The sequence below is a fragment of the Zalophus californianus genome, chromosome 3 (assembly GCF_009762305.2).
Source record: "Zalophus californianus isolate mZalCal1 chromosome 3, mZalCal1.pri.v2, whole genome shotgun sequence".
Lineage (NCBI taxonomy): Eukaryota > Metazoa > Chordata > Mammalia > Carnivora > Otariidae > Zalophus > Zalophus californianus.
Window position 1 is genome coordinate 12,003,883 of NC_045597.1, and position 23,398 is coordinate 12,027,280.

Here is a 23,398-nt window from a genome sequence, read left to right on the forward strand (position 1 = left end):
GTGAGTAAGAAGCTTATCAGAGGCCTAGCCAGGTGAAGGGGCAATGACAGAAACTCATTCGATGGGATAGCACATGCTAGCACAAAGGTCTACTAGGTGGGTCCTGCTTTTAAACACATCAAGGAATAATCATGCATACCGCAACATGGATGAGCGGGCCACAAAGACCAGACAGTGTATGATTCCATTATATGAACAGTCCAGAACAGGCAATCTAGGAAGAACACATTAGTGATTGCCTAAGGCTAGGGGTCTGGGGAGATTGAGGAGTGAGTGCTACTGGGCGCAGTTTATTTTTGGGGTAATAAAAATGCTCTAATATTTAATGTACTGATGGTTGTACACCTTTGTCCATATATTAAAAATCACTGAATTATATACTTTAAAGAGATACATTGTAAGGTATGTGAATTCTAGCTCAATAAAGTTAAAAACTTAAAAAACACACTAAGAACCTGCAAGCACTTTTAACCAACTGAGCCACCTAGGCACCCCTGCGAGCACTTTTAATACACTAAAAATATTTTATTCAATTAAAAATACTTAAAAAAATAAATTAAAAATACTTGATTAATGATGGGAACACTCATGCTTTGCAAGGCAGCTATGACTCACAATAATGTATATGTTAGGTGTTACCTAACAACGGTCACTGGGGAAGATAGAGAAACAATTTTCACAGCCACAAAATGTAACTAAGAGAGGGTGAGAGGATAGAGCCAGCTCAGTTCAACTAACACTCTGTACAAATAACTGAAATGCACCTGTGAATAATGGTGAGCTGCTGTAGGCGGCAACATCTTCTTTCCTTGTGGGTCAAACAGACTGCTTATTACTGAAAACAGAGGTAGACTGTCATCCAGGAAACACTGGGAAGCCCAAAGAAGTGAAGAGGCAATAAAGCAATTAGCACTAACAGACTCCACCGCTTTTGTGACAAAACTCCCACTCGGCTTACACCAAGCACGGTGCACCCACAGTGGGCTTCACCTTAACTCTGCTTCCAAGGGAAATGGAGATTTTTACAGAAGTACCTTCTGGAAAGTTCAATCACTAAGTTTTTGTTGTGGCATTAACAAGAGAAAATGGCAGGACACACAACTAACAGATGATCAGAACCCAGAGAGAATTAAGATTTCTTGGTAAAACTTCACTTTGAAAGCTGCTGGCTACATAATCTTCTAGAGCAGCAAGCTGGCAAAGTTCTTTTTTATCAAAGGTCAGGTAGTGAATGTTTCAGGCTTTGAAGACCAAGAGGCAAAACTGAAGATCCTCTGCAGGTACTTACAGAGCCACTGAAAATGCAAAAACCAGTCTTAGCTTTGGGTTTGGCCCATGGGCCATAGCCTACTGACCCTTGTTCTAAAGGTTACAAGTTTTTAAGAGTAGTAACTACCAGGTTAGCTCCTAAATCAGAACTCTCTCTCAAACAGCCTGAGAGCTGGAAAACAGATGTCCAATGAGATCATAACTAATATTTGATAGATCCTTCTGGCATATAAAGTAATTCTGTATAAATTCTTTTATCCTCATGACAACACTATGAGGTAGATTGTGTACAGATCTCCCTGTCAACCGAGGGTTGATCCCTTAACTGCAAATTCCTTGCTCCTTCATTTACATTCTGCTGCTTTTCTATTGCGAGCACCTGGGTTTCTTCCATCGTGACTGGCAGAGAGGCCCCTGGGAGCAGAGAAGCTGTGGAGACGCATGCGGCAACCCCATTCAAACGTTCCTGACTGTGGGGAACTTCAGTGGCTGCCCTGGAGGTGTGAACGCGCAGACACTCGGCAAGACTTGACCACGGACATTTGCTATCCTTCCGAGCGGGGGCTCTGCCTCGCCGCCATGAACATCCTGAAACCACGGAGCCCTCATCACCTCCCCACTGGTCTTCCTCCTCCCGAGTCACCTTTTCCACTCACCACGCAGATTACGGCCAAAATAATCCTTCCTAAAAACAAACCTAACCTGCTCTCTTCCTTGTAAGGCTTCACTGACTCATGACTTCTCGCAGAACAAAAGGAAAAACAACTCTTCACGTGGCCGAAGACCCGCTCTGTCCGGGCCTCTGCGCTCTCCCCAGCCTCTTCCTTCGGGAAACCTGTGCTAAGGCAATTACTTGTCGCTCCCATAGCTGTTTCCAGCGCCTCTGCTTTGTCTCCCAAGCTTCCCTGGGCCTGAAACACCTACCTGAATGCTGGCGTCTTCAAGGTTCCCCTCAGCCATGGAGGGGGATTGGGACTCTGGTTCTGCTGCACGCGAAATCCAGCAGGGACCCAGCGCCTGCTACTGACTCGTCTTTCCTCCCCTAGTGGGCTGCAAACCTCCTGAGGGCCAGATCAGTGTCCTTTATTCCCCCAGGGCTACACACTTCAGTAGGACCAAGAGAGACAAAACTGAGCAAAACACACAGCTCTGGCCTTCAAGAGCTCACATACTCCTCGATGAATGAATAAAGCACAAACCCGTGAAAAGTTATGCAATGGCCCCGAGTGGAAAAATGATCCGCAGCTGCAAGTACCCAAATGACTCTGAGCTGTGCTCAGCCATGCAGCCAGCGACTCTGTCGGGGGGAGAGGAGTGGAGCCACGGAGTAACTAACACCCTGCCCCCATGAATGCTCAGAGGAGTGAGAGGACCACAGGGTGGAGGGCGAGGAGAACCAGAAGGCAGGCCTGGGGCCCGACCGCGCGGTAAACTCAGGGATCGTCACTCCTAGTCGTCGAGACAATCGTCCCGAGGCTTTTCAGCAGTCAAGTACCATGGCAGTGTCCAGAAAAGATCACGTCGCTGTGCCCGATGAACTGAAGGACGCTACACACTGACCCTGTCGGTGCTCTGGTCTCACGCTCCAGAGGCAGCCACGTCTACAGAGTCCTCCCACGGCCCACCGTCCTTTCGAGCCATGGAATTTGTCAATGCTGTGGAGCGTCCTAAAAATGTCTGCAGTAGTACAGCATCACGGTTAACTCCAAAGAACGCAGCCGGGTCCTGGAATGAGGCCGGCTGCCCAGAACGGAAGGGGTGCGTGCCCCTCCTCCACCTCCAATCCACGTGGCACTCCCACGGACATGCCTTTCAGAAGTGAACCGGTTCTTGCTGAGTCTAGTGGTCCTTTCCTCCTTACTGTCTCAGCTTGGCTTTTAATTTGGGGAAGTGGTACCTGAATCCGAACACCCACTCCCCCATTCTCCCTCAGACATTCTGTTCTCCCTGGCTGCTGAACTTTGTGGGTTTCTCCTTACCTCCCTGGAAGCACTTCCTTCCTCCTCTTTGTGCTCTGGAAACGTGAGTCTCAGGGGGTCTTCAATGGTCTGCTTCACACTTGTCCTCTCAGAGAGGTTATTTGTATACTTCCCAGGCCTGACTATTCACCTGTATTCAGCTGGCCTCAGTACCTTAACTCTGTAAATATTTATTGTACACATTTAATCATTAATTCCCCGAACATGTGAGTTCCTATCATGTGCCAAGCATTACTCACATACTGGAGATACAAAGAAAAAAGTCTCCACCGACCCCAAGACACACTACTGGTAGAGACAGGGAAGTAAATCGGAATAAGACGCCTGATCATGGTGAGTGCCATGAAAGAGACCCCAGGGGCTGTAAGAATAGAGAGGGGTTCAGAGCCGACCGGGAGGCTGCAACAGGCTTCCCAGAGGAGGTGATATTTGAAAGGAACACTGAAGAGTGAACAGGAGTTGGGTAAGCAAACCCTGTGTGTGTGTGTGTGTGTGCTGAGGGTGAGGAAGTTTGTTTTAGGCAGAGCACAGGGCAGAAGCGAGGGCAAGGGGTGAGGAACACCAGGGCTCTGATACACTCCAACTAGCTGAGCGGGGTTAGCCAAAGGCTGCGCATGGGGCCGGGTGAGGACACGTGGCTAAAACGCAGGAAGGGTTCTGGGTAATGAGTGTTAACTACCTTGAAAGCCACGAAGGGCTTCTGAAGGAGTTTGGTGGAGTGAAACAGTCAGATTTGTGCCGTCAAAGAGATCACTCTGGGGGATGACTCGTGGCTCCGGGAGGGGAGAGGAAGTTGTAGCAAGACTCCAAGTGCGAGCTAAGTGATGACGAGCTAAGGCAGAGCGATGGAAACGGGGGATGACGGCTTTCTACCTGCAGGTGAAGCCAAGACGTTCTGGCTTGGGTCTTTGGGCAGGTGATGGTGCTTTTCATTCGGGGAGGGAGGGAGGAGGAGAAGCCAATTTAGCAAAGAAATGGAAGACTTCACGTGCCCGTGGAGTGTGCAGGTGGAGATGTCCAGTAGGCGGAGGATGTTTGGGTCTGGAGCCCAGGAGAGAGGGAGTCCGGTCTGTAACCCAGATCTGGCTGCTGGAGCTGATGGCGGGGTGAACGGGAGGGACTGGGGGTCAACTGCTGGCATGACAGAGCCTTGAGAAACAACAGCGAGCGAGCAGAGAGGTGCTCAGTAAGGACAATGCCCTGATTCTGGCCATGGCACTCACACAGCTAGATTTAAAGATCGTCTTCTGTCTCTTCCTACCTTCTCTCTCCTTCCTCCCTTCCACAGTACACACTGCAATAAGACAGATTTTTCTAGAACAGTGTCCTGCCTTTACTACCAGCTAAACCACATTTCACAGCCTCCTATGTCAAAACCCAAATCTGTTGTCAGGTTTATTTTTTTTTTAACATTTTATTTATTTACTTGACAGAGAGACAGCGAGAGAGGGAACACAAGCAGGGGGAGTGGGAGAGGGAGAAGCAGGCTTCCTGCGGAGCAGGGAGCCCGATGCGGGGCTCGATCCCAGGACCCAGGGATCATGACCTGAGCCAAAGGCAGACGCTTAATGACTGAGCCACCCAGGCGCCCCTGTTGTCAGGTGTAAACACCCCTCCCTCTACTACAGGTGCAGCGTGATTTCCCGGCTCTCACTCGTACCCGGCCCTGATTCAGCTGGGGCCAGGGGGTTCCTCAAGGTCTTCCTTTCCAGGGCCTCTTTATCACCTCCACGCCTGCACCACTCCTGCTGGTCCTCTGCTTGGGGATAAGCTGCCTCATCTCAGCCCACGCAATCCTGTCTGTCCTCCTAGGCCCTGAAACCACACAGTATCAGACCACACTGACGGCGCTCTTATGCTCTGGGTGCTCAGGCCAATGTTTTGTTGTTCCCGGATGTTATCTAATTCAGGTATATCTGCCCAAGCTCCCTGAAGCTGATAGCAGAATCATTAGGGGAAAGGACATGTTTTTCACTTCTCTGGTGCCCACACAGAGTACCCAGCAGTCTTGCTCAGAAAGTCTCAAGTAACGACTGACCGACTCTGACCCCAGAGCCAAGTGAGGACCACAGGTGGGTGGTGACAAAGAGCACTAAGCGGCTGCCGGGTGGGGAGATGAACCATGACAGCACAAGGCAAAAGAAATATAAAGGAATACACTGAAACAAGACTTGAACATTATATTGGAATGCTTATCTACCAGAAACACCTATGGCAGAAGAGAGAGACAGAATGACTCAGTCAACTGACATCATCCAGCCTCTATCACCAGCCACCCACATGATGGCAGGGATGGAGGCTCTGCATGGGCCGCACTCTCTGGACTAGCTAGTGACAGCAACACAGACCAATGCCGAGCCCTCATACACCACCACCCCTCAAGGAGAAGCAACAGTCAGTGCAAGACAGACTATACTGGGCCCTTTTCACTCTGGAAGGGACAGTGTTATGAACTGAACGCTGCCCACCCCCAAACTCACAGGTTGAAGTTCCTAACCCCCACTGTGACTAGATTTGGAGACAGGGCCTTTCAGGAGGTAATTAAGGTTAAACAAGATCATAAGGGTGGGACCCTAATCCAACAGGACCAGTGTCCTTATAAGAAGAGACACCAAGAGCATGCACAATCTGGGAAAAGGCCATGTTGAGGACAGAGTGAGAAAGCTGTCATCTGAAAGCCAGGGAGAGTCCTCTCCAAAAACCAACCCTGCCAGCACGTTGATCTTGGACTTCTAGCCTCCAGAACAGTAAGAAAAGAATTTTCTGTTGTTCAGTCCACCTAGTCTGATACTCTGTTGTGGCAGCAATTCATCTTCACTGGAATTGACACATATTCTGGTTCTAGGTCTCCTGCTTTTAAACAGCACCACCATCTGTGGGTTTACAGAAGTTTGGTCTACTGACCAGGGTTCCAGCTAACACTGCATCAGATCACGAGGTCACTTATAACAAAGTGCGCACGGGATGCACCGACCCTCTCACATATCACACGACCCGGGAGCTGCCCGCTCGCCAGATCAATGAGACAGCCAGATGCAGGAGCAGGAGAAATGCCAGTTTGGAGTGGATGCCCTCCAAAGGATGGCACTGTGGGTTCCAGCTACAGTACAAACCCTAAATCAACAACCATTTTCTGGGAGTGGTGTCCCCAGCAGGAAGAAGACATGGGTCTTGGAAATTAGAGGTAGGAGGGGAAGTGGCTCTGATTACCCTCTCACCCAGTGACCCTCTTGGGAATCTGGGCTTCCTGTCCCTGAAACTAGATTCCATGGGTTTAGAGAGCTCACCTCCCAGGAGGGTAACACTTCCACTGGGGACAAGATAAGAAGACCATTACATTTTAAGTTATAGCTGTTGCCTAGTCATTTTGGGCTCTTGTGCCAAAAGAGCAGCAGACCAGGAAAGAAATCGTTATCATGGCAGGATCAAGCAGCTGTAATCCTCAGGAAAAGGTGCAGCTAGGGGACAGAAAGGAGGGAGAAACACGTGCGGTACGAGGGCGTCTCCTGGCCCTCCCATGGCCCGGTTTTTATGCTAAATGCACAAGGGCAGCAGACACAGCCTGAGAGAGCATGGTGACCGGGGACTCCGACCTCACAGGGATGAGGCTCTGTGTCACTTCACCAAGTATGTCTTCCAGCCAACAGTGGAATGGGAAGTAGAGGAGGGAGATGATGACCAGTGTGGCCTGGAGACCAGCTTCAGCAGAAGGGGATGAAGTGTGTCCTAACTCTCCTCTTGAAGGTTTCTCCTGGGGAAAGAGAGTCACCGAGTCTTGGAGAAGCTGCTCCAAGAACTTATGTGAACCAAGAAGATGCCAACAGCACAAGGCGTGGATGCTTTGGTCCGCTGCCCAGATCTCGGACCTCCCCAGGACTGAAGTGCTCCATCCTCCTGCTGAGGGCGATTGTTGGTAGCTGACAGTTCTCCAGGGACACCGCCTCTGTGGATGGTATGCATCCAAGGACAGCCAGTCGGGACCCCAAGACCTGTAATCTGCAACCAGTGACTGGCTGGTAGAGGTTTCAAGTTTCAGCTCCTTGGCCAAATCTGGTGCAATCTGGAAGGGCTCTCCTCAGCTCCACAGCTCTCTGTCAGGTTGGCTTAGACTGTCTTCATAACGGTTGTTCAAGCCTCCCCGTGTCCTTCACCACCACTGCCCCCCAAAGATGCTGATCCCGACAGTGTTCCCTGAGAAACTTCATGCATGAAAATGTCCCTGGGGACGCCAAGCTGACCAATGCAACTTCTCCGGCTTGCTCACGAGCATGAGACCCATAGCTATCTAATGGGGAGTCCCAGGTATTCTGAAGGTACCTCAGTCAGTATGTTTCCCCCAGGTCTGCTCTTTTGATATTGGTGAAATGGTGCTAGCATCAATCTATCCCATTATCTAAGCCAGAAGCCTCAGAATCACACCCTATTTCTTTCCCTCACAGCTCTGCCCATTCTACCTGGAAAATATTTATATTCACCATGACTTCCATTTTTTGACACTGGTCATTCTGAGTTCTCACACTTTTCATTCTTCCTTCTCTTTCCTTGAAGGATCCAGGCCCTCCTCTTGCTACACACGTACGTTCATCTTGGATGTAATTCTCTTAAAGAACTCACTTAGCACCTAGTCAACCCTACAAAGTTGACTCCATGATCTACACCTCCAGCTCTGACCTCCCAAAGAGAGAAGTCTGTCCTCCACATTTAACCATATCACAGGTATCTTTGTTGTATATTCCAGAGTCATCTCAAGTTCAAATACACCTACAGGGAACAACCTGTGTTTCTCCTTTTCACCTGTAGACTCAGCCCATTAATAAGGGACCCCTTCTTCCACCCCAGATATAAACTCTGGGACCCATATCTCCAAGGGGACACTGGGATGTCACACTTGATTTCACTTTTCCAGACCACCATGAGGCCTGCAGACCTAATTCTCACACCCGGTGAAGGCAGGAGATGGGGAGATGGCACGAGAGAACAGTACCTCGAAGCAAAGAAGGGTAAAGAAGACGGACATAAGAAATGAGCCCAGGGTGCTGGATCACAGAGTGCCAGAGCAAGATCAGGTAGGAGGTTTGGGCTGACATACAGTAACCCTTGAGAGACAAGTGTGCTATTAGAGTGTTTGAATACAGCAGTTTTTTTAGATAAATGTGCAATATTTCCTGATATTGATGACAAGGCTAAGAAAACACAGCCTTTGATTCATTGGTTATTCCACTGTAACTTTTTTATCTTCATATTCTCTCCATTTCAACGAAGGAAAGTTGAGTTTTACATCTGATCTTTGCTCCAGAGCACATGATAATAAGCATTTTAACAGGAAGACACTGTGGCTTTTACAAGATTATAAGGACAGATAAATACCACGTCTTGTTAACTAGGTTGGTGTTTCTCTAAGAAACAATGTTCATCTAATGGAAGCGGAACAAGAATGTCCAGTTTGACCAGTCTTTCAGCAGCAAGTTTTCTTTTTTTATGTAAAAAAAAAAAAACCCAAAACCTAAGAAAAGCCACTATCAGAGACCCCTATCCTATGTGGAGACGTCACATTATCCACACTGCAATGCACAGGAGTAAAACGTACTCTCGGCCACACAGACAGCCAGAGAGGTGAAGTGTGCTGAGGCCACTGAGTACTTCTGCATTTCCAGTTACGATTCTGCTGCTTACCTGCGGTCTCTGTTGTCTCACTTGTGCAAACTGAGAGAGCATCAGCTGCCGGTCAAGCAGCTCCATCCTCTGCTGTCTCTGGATGTCTACTGTGGCCCCCATCCCAATCCTGGCTTCGGTGGCAGGTTCTGCAGATGAGAAGATGGGCTCAAGTGTCCAAGAAAAGAACTTTGCCACCCACTTGGGAATGCAGAGCACCTGGTGGAGTCGGAACACTTGGCTGTTGTAGCAGATGCCTGATGCCTGAAAGAGGAAAGTCCAATGGGATTGTTTCCCTGTAACCATGTTCAAGAACATATTAACACAGAAATCAATAACCACAAAATACTTCAGATGGCATTTTCTTTCATTTTAACAGTGCTGCATGATAACTAAAACTCCTGCCCAGCTGCACAGTCATAGGCAGTACAAGTCAACAAAAATTTACTCAGGAAACAAATTTGTTTTTTATAAAGTTAGGAGAGACAGCGAAGTTCTAACCACTTCACACTCAAAGAACTGGCAAAATATTTAAAAAACAATATTTTCTTTAACAAAAACAGCCATACAAGATTTGATTTTATAAAAACACTTTCACGCTGACCTAACTCTGTGGTTATTCTTATTGGCAGATGGCCATCAGAGAGAGATACTGGCAGAAAACAACTTTAATGGCCAATGATGCGATCCAGCCATATAATAAATTTATCAGAAAATAAAGACAGTCTACAATTTACAAAGTGCTCTAATACATTTTTCAAGTACTGATTTTTCTAGTTTTAAAATCCTTGCCAATGGTAATTCACAATTATATTTACAAGCAAGCCTATTTTTCATCTTTAAGGTAATAGACATCTAAAGACTGGTTTTCTAGATTAAAATGAGTATGGCTATTCCTTTGAAAAAAAATCTTTAATTTTTTTAAAAAAGATTTTATTTATTTATTTGACAGAGACAGAGACAGCGAGAGCAGGAACACAAGCAGGGGGAGTGGGAGAGGGACAAGCAGGCTTCCTGCCGAGCAGGGAGCCCGATGTGGGACTCGATCCCAGGACCCTGGGATCAGGACCTGAGCCGAAGGCAGCTGCTTAACGACTGAGACACCCAGGCGCCCCCAAAAATCTTTAATTTTGTGAATTTGATTCTTAGGATAAGTTATTTGTACCAAATTAGAAAATATTTGACAGTGTGCTAATAGGAGAAAAGTACACTGTAAATGTTTTACTAAAATTTAAATCAATTAATTAGGCAAGAATTTGTTGAGCATCCAATACACCCTGAACACTGTTCCAGGCACTTAGAGGACAGGAGAAGACAAGATCAACAAGGCCCTGCTCTTGTAGAGGTAACGGTGGTCAGTATGGAGAATACGGAGTGAGTGAGCAAACACATCAAACCATTCCAGATAAGTTCTGTGAAGGAAACAAAATAAAGTGGCCTGGAGCAGGGACCGTCTGTAGGTCAGGAGTTCAGGGAAGCTTTGGAGGAAGTGACATTTGAGCAAAGCTCTTCAGGATAATGGGGCGCCAGTGATTTGAAGACCTGGAGGAAGAACATCTCAGGCAGTGCAGATAGCAAATGCGATGCAGCAGTGGGCCCGGGAGCATCTAGTAGAGATCTTAGTGGGGTATCTAGTGGGCAGTCAGATATACAGACCGGGGACTCCAGGGAAAACTCAGCAGAGGTCAGCACCTGGGGATCAGGGGCACCGACGGCGGTCAGAGCAATGGTACTAGGTAACAGCAAGGGCACGGCACAAACAACGGAAGGCAGAAGAGAACTTAAGATTCAAGCCAGCAATACCCTGTGCGTGGACGGAGTGGGAGAGGCCGGCGAAGATTCAAGCCAGCAATACCCTGTGCATGGACGGAGTGGGAGAGGCCGGCCAAGATTCAAGCCAGCAATACCCTGCCTGTGCATGGACGGAGTGGGAGAGGCCGGCCAAGATTCAAGCCAGCAATATCCTGTGCGTGCACGGAGTGGGAGAGGCTGGTGAAGTCATCTGGCAGCGCTGCCAGGGGACAGGAGGAAAGGGCTTAGCGCCAGTGAAGCCCAGGGAACGGCGTCTCAGGCTGGGAACAGCCACTGTGAAGCATGCAGCTCCATGTTCAACCAGGCCAGGGAGGAAAATGACCCCCGGATCTGGCAGCATGGAGGCCTTTCATGACCTTACAAGAACAGTTTCGGTGCAGTGGTAGGAGTGAAAGACAGACTGGAGCAGAGGGAAGAGTAAATGCACAGGAGTTTCGGTTTCAAATAATTTCTATGCCACTTCTCTCAAAAACGGTACTGAAGAACAAAGAAAATGAAAACAGAAACAAATTCCACATTCAGTGAAACGAGAAAGCGTCTGTAATCCTGAACCACAAAATGGAAAACACGCTGAGTAGTTAGAAATCACTTGGCGCAGGGGAAGAAAGATAAATCCAAGTGCTGGCAAGGTCCCCGAGGACCCAGACAGGCTCAGGGATTAGAGGCGCCAGGGCCTGCGGAAGGCAGGAGTGAGGCAGGGCACTAGTCACCTCCATAGCAAGCAACCCCAATTCCTGCTCACACCCAGCGGAGCCCATACCCACCCTCTCTCCTCCACAGGGAGACGGTAAAGGCTCTGCAGGGCGGGAATCAAAGAGGCTCCTGAAGTGGGCAGAGCCGGCTCACAGGGGAGGCCTGGGGCTCTGCCCCCGAGATTCCACCCAGAGAGAGAAGGTCTCATAGAGTGTAGGGCTCACAGAGCTTCCCGAAGGAGACAAAGGAGGGAGTACGGAGAGAGCGGGACTCTGTTTCAAAAGATAATAGTTAAGAGTTTTCCAGAATTCATAAAGAACATAAATCCCAGACTGAAAATGCAAGAGTCCCAAAAGGGATAACAAAATGAAATTTATATCTAGAGCCATTGTCGTGAAACAAAGGAGTCCTTAAAAGTTACCAGAGATAAAAATAGACTGCCTAGAAAGGAAAAACAATTAACTATCTGCAGAACAGCGAACTGTTAAAAAGAAAAATTTTAAAACTATAAAAAAAAGGCACATTCAAAAAACAAACGATCCTAGTAATAAAGGCATCACATCCATGAATGGGAAGATGCAAAACTGTTAATACACTAATTTTCATCAAATTAAAATACAAATTCAATATAATTCAAAATAAAATCTTAATAGCTTTTTTTTTGTTAGAACTTAAATGCCAACTCTAAAATGCATTTGGAATATTTAAAGTTGAAGTTTTAAAAACATAATGTTGGGAGAAAGAAGCGAGACAAAAAATGCATACATTATATGATTTCACTTTTGTAAGTGGATCGATCTGAACGATCTATCTATGTAACTATGTATCTATCTCAAGTGGGAAAACCATAGAGCGAAGCATGAGGGTGACAACCCGTCTGTCCTGGGAGGGCAGTCCTGGGAGGGAGGGGCGCTCAGAGGCTGGCAGTACTCTGCCCTGCATGGCATTTTATGGGTGTGTTCACTTTATAGTGACTTGTTTGGTTTCATGACATTTATAGTTCAAGAACACCTGGGTGTGTTATACATACAATAAAAAGATTTTTTAAAAAATAAAGGATCCAGAATGGCCAAAGTAATTTTAAAGAAACATAGTAAGGCTTATCAGCTTTCAGGATATGATAAAGTTTGAGGAATTAAAATAGTGTGGTCTTTATGTGGAGCTACTCGAAGCAACCTAAAGAACAAGCGCATAGAAAGAGGCTTTGGAGGACAAGGGCACGTGGTGCACAGTGGAAATGGTAAGTCAGAGGGAGCTCTACATGAGGATAAAGACAGTACACACCCCCCTTCCATATGTAAACTCTCAATGGATTTACACCATATGTAAACTCCCAACGGATTAAGGAAATAAATAATTCACTGAACTTTAAATCTTTCTGCACAAAATACAGAAGGCACATCTTTTTGACACTGGGATGAGAAGGATTTTTAAATAAGGACCAGAAAGCACAAACTATAAAAGAAAACATATATTTATTTTATAATCTAAAAGCTACAAGTATGCCAAAAATTACCGTAAGTGAAGTCAAAGGACAAGTAAGAGCCTAGAGAAGGTCCTTAGAATCCTTGCAGTAAACAAAGGTAGTGTTCAAAATACATAAGGAAACTATAATTTTATCAGAGAAAGACAATCAACCCAACTTAAAAAGCAGGTGAAAAGGCAATTTCAGAAGAGGAAATTCAAAAGGCCAACAAACACACGAAAAGATGTTTATTCTCAGTTGTTTTTAGGGAAATGCAATGTTAAATATAATAATAATTAGAAAAAATGGAAAAATCTGGGATCAAGTTTCGGTGAGGACGAGACTGGAGAACACTCACAGTCCTGAGGGAAAGTCAAGTGGTGTAAGCTCTCCGGAGAGCCATATGGCAATATCTAAGCAGAGCCGAAGCCATGCTTTAGGGAATACTCAACTGCAGTGCTGTATGTAACAACAAGGAAATGGAAACAAAGTGTCCCCAGGACAGGAAAGGCTAAAGACTGGTTTATTCATCCAAGGGAACACTAAACAGCAGTTTAGTTTAAGGTTATTTTTTAATGTATCATACGCTGTATCCATTTTTTTACAAGATTCCCAAACACAAGATTAATAGTATATACTATTTATGGGCCATGGAGCATGGTTTTCTTCTACAGCAGGGTGGGGGAAACAGAGGCGAGGTGCAGGGGGCAGCACTATCTGTGTGTGTGTGTATAATTTTTTTTTAATAAAGAAAGAGATAGGAAGTAATTATGGCAAAAACATAACGAATTGGAGGCAAGGAATTAGGAATTCCTTTTCTGAAGATCTGGGTAGGAAGGAAAACAGAAAATGGGGCTGTATTGCATTGGTTTTGCTTAAGAGCAGAATGTTGTTATACACATAACAAAATATGAAAATAATTGATCAAAACAGAACTGTTGAGATTTGAATTAAGTAAAAAATTTAAAATTTTTGGTGTTTAGTTTCAAAGCCTCAACCACGATTGTGAATTTGCCGACTTCTCCCTTTAGTTCCCTTTTAACTTCTTGTATGTAGTCGGAAACTGTTATTAGGCATGCATACTTATAATTGACCCTTTCATCATAACAAAGTATCCCTCTTTGTTTTTAGGATTATTCATACAGAAATCTATTTTGTCAGATATTAATGTGGCCATTTCAGCTTTCTGTTTCCATGATCTATCTTTATCTTTTTTTTAAAGGTTTTAGTTTTTTTTTAAAGATTTTATTTATTTATTTGAGAGAGAGAATGAGAGAGAGAGAGAGAGCATGAGAGGGGGGAGGGGCAGAGGGAGAAGCAGACTCCCCACTGAGCAGGGAGCCCAATGTGGGACTCGATCCCGGGACTCCAGGATCATGACCTGAGCCGAAGGCAGTCGCTTAACCAACTGAGCCACCCGCGCCCTATCTTTATCTTTTGACTTTCCACTTTTTTTGTCTGTGTTTAAAGTATGTCTTTTTTTTTTTTTTTAGACTTTATTCATTTATTTGACAGAGAGAGAGAGAGAGAGAGAGAGAGAGAGGGAACACAAGCAGGGAGAGGGAGAAGCAGGCTCCCTGCCGAGCAAGGAGCCCGATGTGGGGCTCAATCCCGGAACCCCGGGATCATGACCCGAGCCGAAGGCAGATGCTCAACCATCTGAGCCACCCAGGCACCCCTAAAGTGTGTCTTATAGATTGCATATAGCAGTTTCTGGCTTTTAATTCCAGATTGACAATCTCTGCCTTTTGATTGGAGTGTTTAGCTCTTCAGATTTAATGGGCTTACTCTGATACAGGTGGATTTTGCTATTTGGTTTCTATTTGTCTCATCTGTTTTTTTGTTCTTTGTTCCTTCTTTCCAATTTTCTTTTGTGTTAAACCAATAGTTTTAGTATTTCATTTTAATTTGTTTACTGGATTTTGTTTTGTTTTTAGCAATACCTCACTGTATATTTCTGTGTTTGCTCTAGGGATTACAATATCCATCTTTAACTTACCACATGACCTTAGAGTTAATACTGAATTATTTCAAGTAAAATATAGGAACCTTCCAAGAATACAGTCCCACTTAACATGACCCCCATCCAATGCTACTTTATATATTACACCTATATACTTATAATCTTAGCAATATGTTGTTATTTTTGCTTTACATAATATGTCTTTTTAAAGAAATTAGGAAAAAATAATGAAAAGCATAGTTGTTGCCTCTACTTAGGGAGTTCACAATTTAGCAGGGGTTCTTAATTTGGAGAGTGGGGGAGTAGGTCATAGGTTCTTTCAAGGAATTGATGAAAGCTAAAGATTTTCACTCTCCTGCCCATGTCTACCCCTGTCCCCCACCATCATGTATACACTCTCCAAATTCATGTATTCAGTTTTAGTAGGACCAGCCTGTGAATAATTAGGATAATTTATAACCCCCGTAATAAACAAATATACTACTGCAAATTCTGGCAGGGATAAAATAGGGCTTTTGTGCTCATTTGCTTGAATTTCATCCTAAGGGTTCACTTCCTATTTGAATGTACGCTTTGGAAGAGGAAGAACTGTGGCTGGTTTGATCAGTTTGGCTTCTGCATCTAGTACAGTGCCTGCCACATAGTAAGAACCCATTAAGTCTTTGCCGGGAAAATGGCAAATGAACCTAAAAAAAAAAATATATTATTTTAGATTCCTTTAAAGGAAACTGGGAGGTTGTCAAGAGACACATTTTTGGTGTTAACTTATACTTTCCCATATGACACAAAGGTAGAGCTCACCTGTCTATGCCTCTGGTACACCAGCATGACCTCAAGTTGTCAACGAACTAAAGTGCTATTCGTAAGCGTTAGGTATTCATAAAGGACTAAAATATGAAGAGCTTAAACAGTTTAGTTTCCTATAAATATTTGATAATCATCACCTTATTCTATGACAAGATGGGATAACAATGACTGCATTAAATTCTCCCTGAGTTATAACTCATTACTACTAAGAGCTTTGAGAGAGTATCACTTATTATTATTGTTACATTTATACATTACCTTTAACTTTAATTTTCATTATCTCAGAAACCTGTCATGTATTGGGACTTCTGAATGAGAGTTTTCTCGAAACCCCCAGTTCGTGAAAAAAGAGGCTTTAAAAATAGACCATATGCTCAGATTTGGATGTCAAGAGGCCAGGGGAAACACTAAGGGAGGGGCTCCGGTCGCCCTCAGAGCGGGAAGCCCAAGGTCAAGCTGACAGGCCCAATGACAAGGGACAAAGCAGTAGCACTGGTCTTGGGAAGGCCAGGAGTGAGATCCAGGATGACCAGATACGTGAAATGAAACAAGCGGCGTGTCTCTGGGAAGGCCAGCTAGAGCCAGAATCAGAGCATTCAAGCAGCAGAGATCAGGAACCCCGGCCCAGGAAAAGAAACCCAGAGGTTAAGACACCAGAGAGCAATCTAGGCCACATGCAGCTGAAAGCCTACCCCAAAGAGCCAGGCCACAGCCCTGGGTTAGTGCCAGGAGCTCCCCATAAGCCAACAGAAGCTGTTACCTCGTAGATCTGAGAATGTAAAACAACAGAAAATTGTTTTCCTTAGGCCATTAATAAACATGGACATCGATTACACCCTTATTCTGAGTTTTCAGATTATTAGTCCTTTTAGAAAGGGAATCATGAAATAACACTCATCAGGCAAATAAAGAATTTATTCTGCTGGGTAGGAAATAGGTGAGACCCTCTTGCTTATAGAGAGTAAACCTCAGGGCCCTCTGGTCCTGCTTAACATTAGCGTGTAACCACAGCAGACAAAGGTGAGACACCATGACCGGGCAATGACACCCAGGTGTTGGATGATCTTTTTGCAGGCAAGTGTTGCTGAACAAAAATCTGCATGCCAAACTGCACTGCCAGGGTCCTGGAAACCATGGTGCCAACATTCAGAAACCTATCACCTAATAAGACAATAGGATAAACCCAAGGAGCTGCTCTCCTGGGGAGAAGGTGCTGCCTCTGCAAGACAGGGATAAGCCAAGGGAACAAACAATCCCTATCATACAGACTTCATATGTACTCAAGTCTGGAGGAAACCAGACTGAGGCTTTTCACCCAATGTTTATTCTTTCAACATATACTTACTCAACATTTATCATGTGCCAGGCTGTGTTCTAAATGCTGGGGTACAGCAGGGAGCAAAACAAAGAAAATCCTTGCTCTTAACAGACCTTACATTTACATATTCCTTTTCTTCACTAAAAATGCTAAAGAAAGAAAGAAGAAACTTTGGAATTATTTTTTTTTCACCCATAGTCTCTCATACATAGTCTCTACTATGTATGCAAATTAGAGATGCCTAGAGTTATTTCTGCCATTTGTGATTAATTATGAAATGATTACTCTTTTCATAACAGAATCATGTGGCTTTCGCACTCATTGAAAGAGTCTTGCAATCTCATTCTTTGTCAAGTGCAAAAGTGATTCAGATAGACTTCCTAGAGCTCTCATCTTTTACTACCATCTTGAAGTATCTAATTAAAGCACTGGATATCCTGATTCTTGGGAGGTTACACTGGAATAAGGACAAAATTAATTAGACTGATCACAGATTATTTTTTAGGAGGCTACTCTAAACTTTTCCTTCTGGAAAATCATGTATCAGGATTATCAGGTTAAGTGTGTAAAGCAGAAAACTATGAATAACAATGGCTTAAATACAACCAAAGTTTATTCTCCTTCATGTTATAAAAGCTCTAACCATCTTAGCTGCATTCCAGGCAGCAGCGGGAAGACAATAAGGAAGGACAGAAGGACAAAACGCTCCTTTAGGAGCCTAACCAGAAGGCCCACCAGCATGTGGGCTTACAGCTCACTGGACAGGATGCCAGGATTTGGTGTGGTGGCTATCCCTAGACGCAAAGGAAGTGTGATCTTTTAGTTGGAGGCACTCCGGCCCCAAATAAGATGAAAGTTCTGCTACTAAGGAAAAGACACACAAGGAGACAGCTCGAGTCTCTAGCACATGGAAAAAGCCTTAGTCAGGTGTGTAAGTGTAAATACTTTTTAGTACTCCTTTTAACAAGGAGACCATCCCCCTTTAAAATTATATTCACTTTCATAAACTGATTCAAGAAACTAAGATTAAAGAGAAAATAGGCTTATATTGAAACTTGTTTCTTACAATGTTCTAAAAATAATAAACTAAAAATAAATGTGAAGATGTGGAATGACTTATGCACTTATAGACTCAAAGGTGAAAAACTCAATGCTTTCTTAGGCAAGAACAAGACAAGGATATCCACTTGTATTTAACATTGTATTAGAGGTCTTAGCTAGTGCCGTAAGGAAAAAAACAGGCACAGAATAGAAAACAGTAAAACATATAAACAAAATGTATTTCCTGAGGCCATGATCATGCATGTAGAAAATCCTAAGGAATCCACAAAAAAGCTACCAAAGATTATAAACAAAGATAGCAAAATGGCAGGACATAATAGCAATATACATAGATCAACTGCATTATATACCAGCAACAAACAATTGGGATAAAAACTATAAAAACAACTCCATTTAAAATACTATCAAAACCCACAAATACTGAGGAATATATTTAATAAAAGAAATGCAAGGCCTATACACTGATAATTTAAAAACTGTAAAGGGAAATTAAAGACTTGCTAAATAAATGTGAAAATACACCATGTTCATGGATTGGAAGATCCAATATTATTAAAATGCTATAAATTAGTTATCTATTATTGAATAACAAATTACTCAAAACTTAGTGGCTTAAAACAATAAGCACTGGTTATACACACAGTTTATAAAAAGGGTCAGAAATCTGATGGCAGCTTTGTTGGGTGGCTGTTGTTCATGGTCTTTCGCCAGGCTATAGTCAAGATATCAGCCTACCGTCCCTCATGTGAAGTTTGACTGGACTAGACGAACTAGAGGATCAGCTTCCAAGGTGGCTCAAAAACACAACTGGCAAGTTACTACTGACACACTGCCATGTGGACCTCTCCATATCGCTGCTTCCCTGTCCTTGGGACATGGCAGCTGGCTTGCCCCAGAACAAATGATCTGAGAGGGAGCAAGATGGAAGCATCTGTGTCTTTTATGACCTGCTCTTTGGAGTCACACACCACCATTTCTGCCATAGTGAATTGCTAAGTACAGCTTACACTGTAGGAGGGGAAATTAAACTCCATTTCTTGAATTATAAAAGGATTTGTGGGCATATTTTAAAATCATCACAATGGCAATTCTCCCCAAATGGTCTACAGTTTCAATGGAATCCCAAATAAAATCTTAACTGCTTTTTTTTTGAAGAAATTATAAGCTGATTTAAAACTGCATATGGAAAGTCAATGTTTCAAAAATAGCTAAGCCTGTTTTGAAAAAAAGAACAATATTGGAAAACTTACACTACCCAATTTCAACTTAACATAAAGCAAAAGTACTCAAGACAGTATGGTACTGGCATAAGGACAGACATGTAAATCACTGGGTTATAAAAGAAAGTCACAAAATAGACCCACACTAGTCAGCTGATTTTCAACAAAGGTGCCAAGGTAATGAAAGGAGCAATGAGTCTCTTCAATAAATGATGATGGAATGATGCTAATAAATCTCAACCCTTACCTCACAAGAATTATTCAGATGGGATCTTAGACTTAAAGGTAATAGCAAAAACTATTACATTCTAGAACAAAATACAGAATAAAATCTTTGTGGCATTGGATTAGCAAAGATTTCTTAAATAAGACATCAAAAGCAGAAACTATTTTAAAAATTGAAAACTGAATTAATCAAGATTAAAAACTTATGTTCACTGAAAGACACAGTTAAGAACACAAGGAGGCAAGCCACAGACTCAGATAACTTTTATACAAAAATATCCAACAAAGGGCTTATGTCCAGAATATAAAAATAATTCCTTTAACTCAATAATAAGACAAATGTAACCCAATGAAAAAGTGTGTAAAATATCTGAACAAATACCTCACAAAGGAAGCTATACAAATGGCCAGCAGGCCCAAGAAAAGATGTTCGAACCACTAGGCATTAGAGAAATGTAAAATAAAGCTACAAGGTATCACTACATGCCAACTAGAATGACTAAAAATGTTAAAAATGACTGACAAGGCTAGTGTAAGGAAGGATGTGGACTGACTGGAACTCATGTATTGATGGTGGAAACGGAAAATGGTACAGCCACTTGGTAGAATCATATTGTATGACTTTATAATGTTAAACATACATCTATCATATGACCCAGCAATTCTCCTCCTAGGTATTTACCGGAAAGAAGTAGAAACCTATGTCCACTGTTGAATTTTGTTGTATATAAATAACACTTTACTAAATAAAAGGAAAAAAAGTTTTCCTAAGAAAGTGAATGTGAAGATCTAGAAAGATCTAGACATCTGTAGATACATAAATCTTTTCTATTTTATAAAAGAGGTGGGACTTCAGCAGACTAAAAACAATCTTCAGCAACAAAAACTTCTAATACCTTGAAAATGTTCCCAGCTAACATGGAGAACTTTTTGATAATAAGCTGTGCCACTGTTTATAATTCATAAATTTAAAATCACAGGCATTGTCCTTTCCCACAGGTTATCGTCAAGATAGAAGAGAAATATCAACACAACCAGTCCCAAAGATGAAGGAACACTGGATGCTTCTATTAAAAAACAAAAACAAAAACAAAAACACCAAAAAACAGTTTAAAGAGATAACCAAAACTGACTGAAGACCTTCCATCTCTTGATAGGAAAACAATGTGAAGACCCTGTGGGATAACGCTCTGCGCTGCACCGGTGCTGATAATCAGCCAGTGATCATCTAAAATTCACAAGTATGAGTGTTTTCTTGGTGACCTCATCCTTATCTTTCTTTGACCAGCAGCAGTACTGAACCAGGTTAATATATTTTAAATCATCCTTTACACTTTTTCAAGGCCATTTTTATTTCATTTTCTTGTACACGATAATGCCAGAAACACAAGGCAATAATGAACTGTTTGTTGAAAGGTGGGGACTGAGCTGCATTTTTAATCCACTATATGGAGGACCAGTTAAATATCTTGTTCCGAGAAGAGCAAGTATAGCTCTATGCTGGATTCTTCTTATCAAGAGGGGCGTAGAGGCTGTCAGTGGGATAATGTTTTCCTGGATATTGGTCAGCCCACAAAATTCATAACAAAGGCTACAGAAAGTTGAGATGTGTCTTTCGGCACTTCTGGGTACTTTTAAAATTTCTTCATATCCAGGATCTCCTTCCAGAATCCTGTCTACATTGATATAAACAGGGCCTCTCATCTTGGTGGTGTAGTTGAGAGAAGATCTCAGAATAGCTTTGTATGTGTCTTGTGGTTGAAAGAGACATGGATGAGCACCTTCAAAGGTACAGTGGGAGGCACTGGACCCATGAACTGGGACCAGACCGCCTGGCCTTTGGTCCTGGTGACATCATAGATCAGTTGTGCAATCTGAACTTTAGCCACCCCATCTCTGAAATCTTTAAAATGGGAAGCCCAGTTTCTCTACCTTGGTAGAGATTGTGTCAAGAACCTAGTAAGGCAGTACACACTGAAAGCATCTGGATAATCACAAAGTATTACAGTGTTTTGTAGCACCGAAAAATATTTTGTGAATTTTGTGAATAGTGAATTTTGAAACTCTATAATTATTTATAAAATGTAGATGAAATGTCAGACATTGTGCTAGGCACTGGGGATTATAAAGAATAGTATATAATTCCTAAAATGAAAGACAGGGCTGAGTCAGAAAAGCTTCAGAGTCAGGACTTAAATAAGTAAGATTTTGCTAGGAAAAGAAGAGATCTAATGGTGAAAGAAGGGATATAGTTGGAAGAAACTGCACGTGGTTATACAAATCTACGTCTTAAGAGCATAAACACTAATGCTAGGAGACCTGCATTGGAATTGTCTTCACTACTTATTAGCTTGTATTCTTAGCAAATTACTTAATCCTCTGTGCCTTAGTTTCATCTATAAAATGGGGTAATAGTCCCTAGGTTTTTATAAGCGCTAAATAAGATCATATTTATAAAGTGCTTAGAAAAGAGCTGTATTAGTTGGCCTTCTCTAGGCTATTCTGCGGTAACAAGTGATCCAAATTCCAGCAACTTTAAGCAAACACTGATTTCCCACTCATCTTACGTGCTGGCCACAGCCATGCTCCATGTGTCTCCTTCATTCCGAGGTCTGGGCTGAAGGAGTAGCTTCTATCTAGCACATGCTTTTCTCATGGCAAAGGGAACAGAGGAACAGTGGAACCATGCAACGGCTCTTAGAACTTCTGCTTGAGAAGCATCCATCACTTCTGCTCATGTTTTAGTGGCTAATGTAAGTCACAGAGTAAAGCTTGATGGTAACAGATCATGCAGAGGCCCTGCAGGGAGGCCCCTGGTACAGAGGGGCAGCAAATACTCTGAACAAACAAAAATATTTGAACAAATAACATCTACCACCACAAGTGCATGGTACACAGTAAGTGCCACGTGTTTGTTAAAGAAAAATTAGCGATTGGACAATGGCACAGAATCCTGAGAAAGGAAAAGATGTTCAGAAAGAGTCAAACTTAGTCGGTGTCTCTGAAGTATATGGTACACAGGGATTAGATTGGTACGTGAGGAAGCCAAATTTTGAAAGGCTTTGAAAAGAGGCTAGGAGGGTGCCTGGGTGGCTCAGTCTGTTAAGTGTCTGCCTTCAGCGTCCAGGGATCGAGCCCCACATCAGGCTCTGTGCTCAGCACGGAGTCTGCTCCTCCCTCTCCCTCTGCCCCTCCCCCCCCGCTCATGTTCTCTCACTCTCACTCTCTTTTCAAATAAATAAATAAAATCTTAAAAAAGAAATGGAAAGAGGCTAGGTTTTTACCTATAGGTAAAAGAGAAGTTGCAGCAATAAAAATTTTACACCTGTATTTTATAAGGCACTTCTGTGACAGCTTTATCAAGACACTGGCAATAATAACAATTTCATTTATTCTAAACTGAACATGCAAAAATTAAAGTCTACTGGTCACTCCTTCCCTGTGGATACCTGTCTAATAGGACATTTGTCCTGTCAGCCCTGGGCTGAGTTACAACCGTCATGCCATGGCAGAGTACAGAAGGCTTCTTTCAGTAGGTCCTGGCTACCTGTGGTCGGGATGGGAGATGGGGGCAGAGAGAGGACGGGAAGGAATGGGGGATAACAGAGAAGGAACGAACGGATCCATATGAGAGAGAAAATGTGTGTGTGTGATGTGTGATGGACCAATAAGCACTCCACTGGGTGTCAGAACGATAAACGCCACGTTGACTGTAAGAAGGTGAAACACCCTCCACATGTGGCTGTTTCCTGGGAAGTCACTGTCGTCTTCCCACCACTAAAGTGGTCTTCCAACCTCACAGCTCGAACCAGCCTTGACTTTCTATTACATCTGTCATGTCAAGCAACTGCTGGAACTAATCTCAATCCCTGAAGTTCAACTGAAAACCTCGGGCTTCAGATGAGTTCTCTGACCCACTCTACTGTACTGTTT

The 23,398-nt window shown here is 43.4% G+C and overlaps 1 protein-coding gene across 2 annotated transcripts in view; it reads right to left on the reverse strand.

Annotated features, from left to right (window-relative positions):
* Positions 1-23,398, reverse strand: part of UBAC2 (UBA domain containing 2) — a 168,528-nt gene that overhangs the window by 32,618 nt on the left and 112,512 nt on the right. For both annotated transcript variants that reach the window (XM_027588547.2, XM_027588548.2), the window contains exon 7: positions 8,922-9,164. In XM_027588547.2, the coding sequence (XP_027444348.1) occupies positions 8,922-9,164 (243 nt within the window). The remainder of the gene's footprint in view (positions 1-8,921; positions 9,165-23,398) is intronic.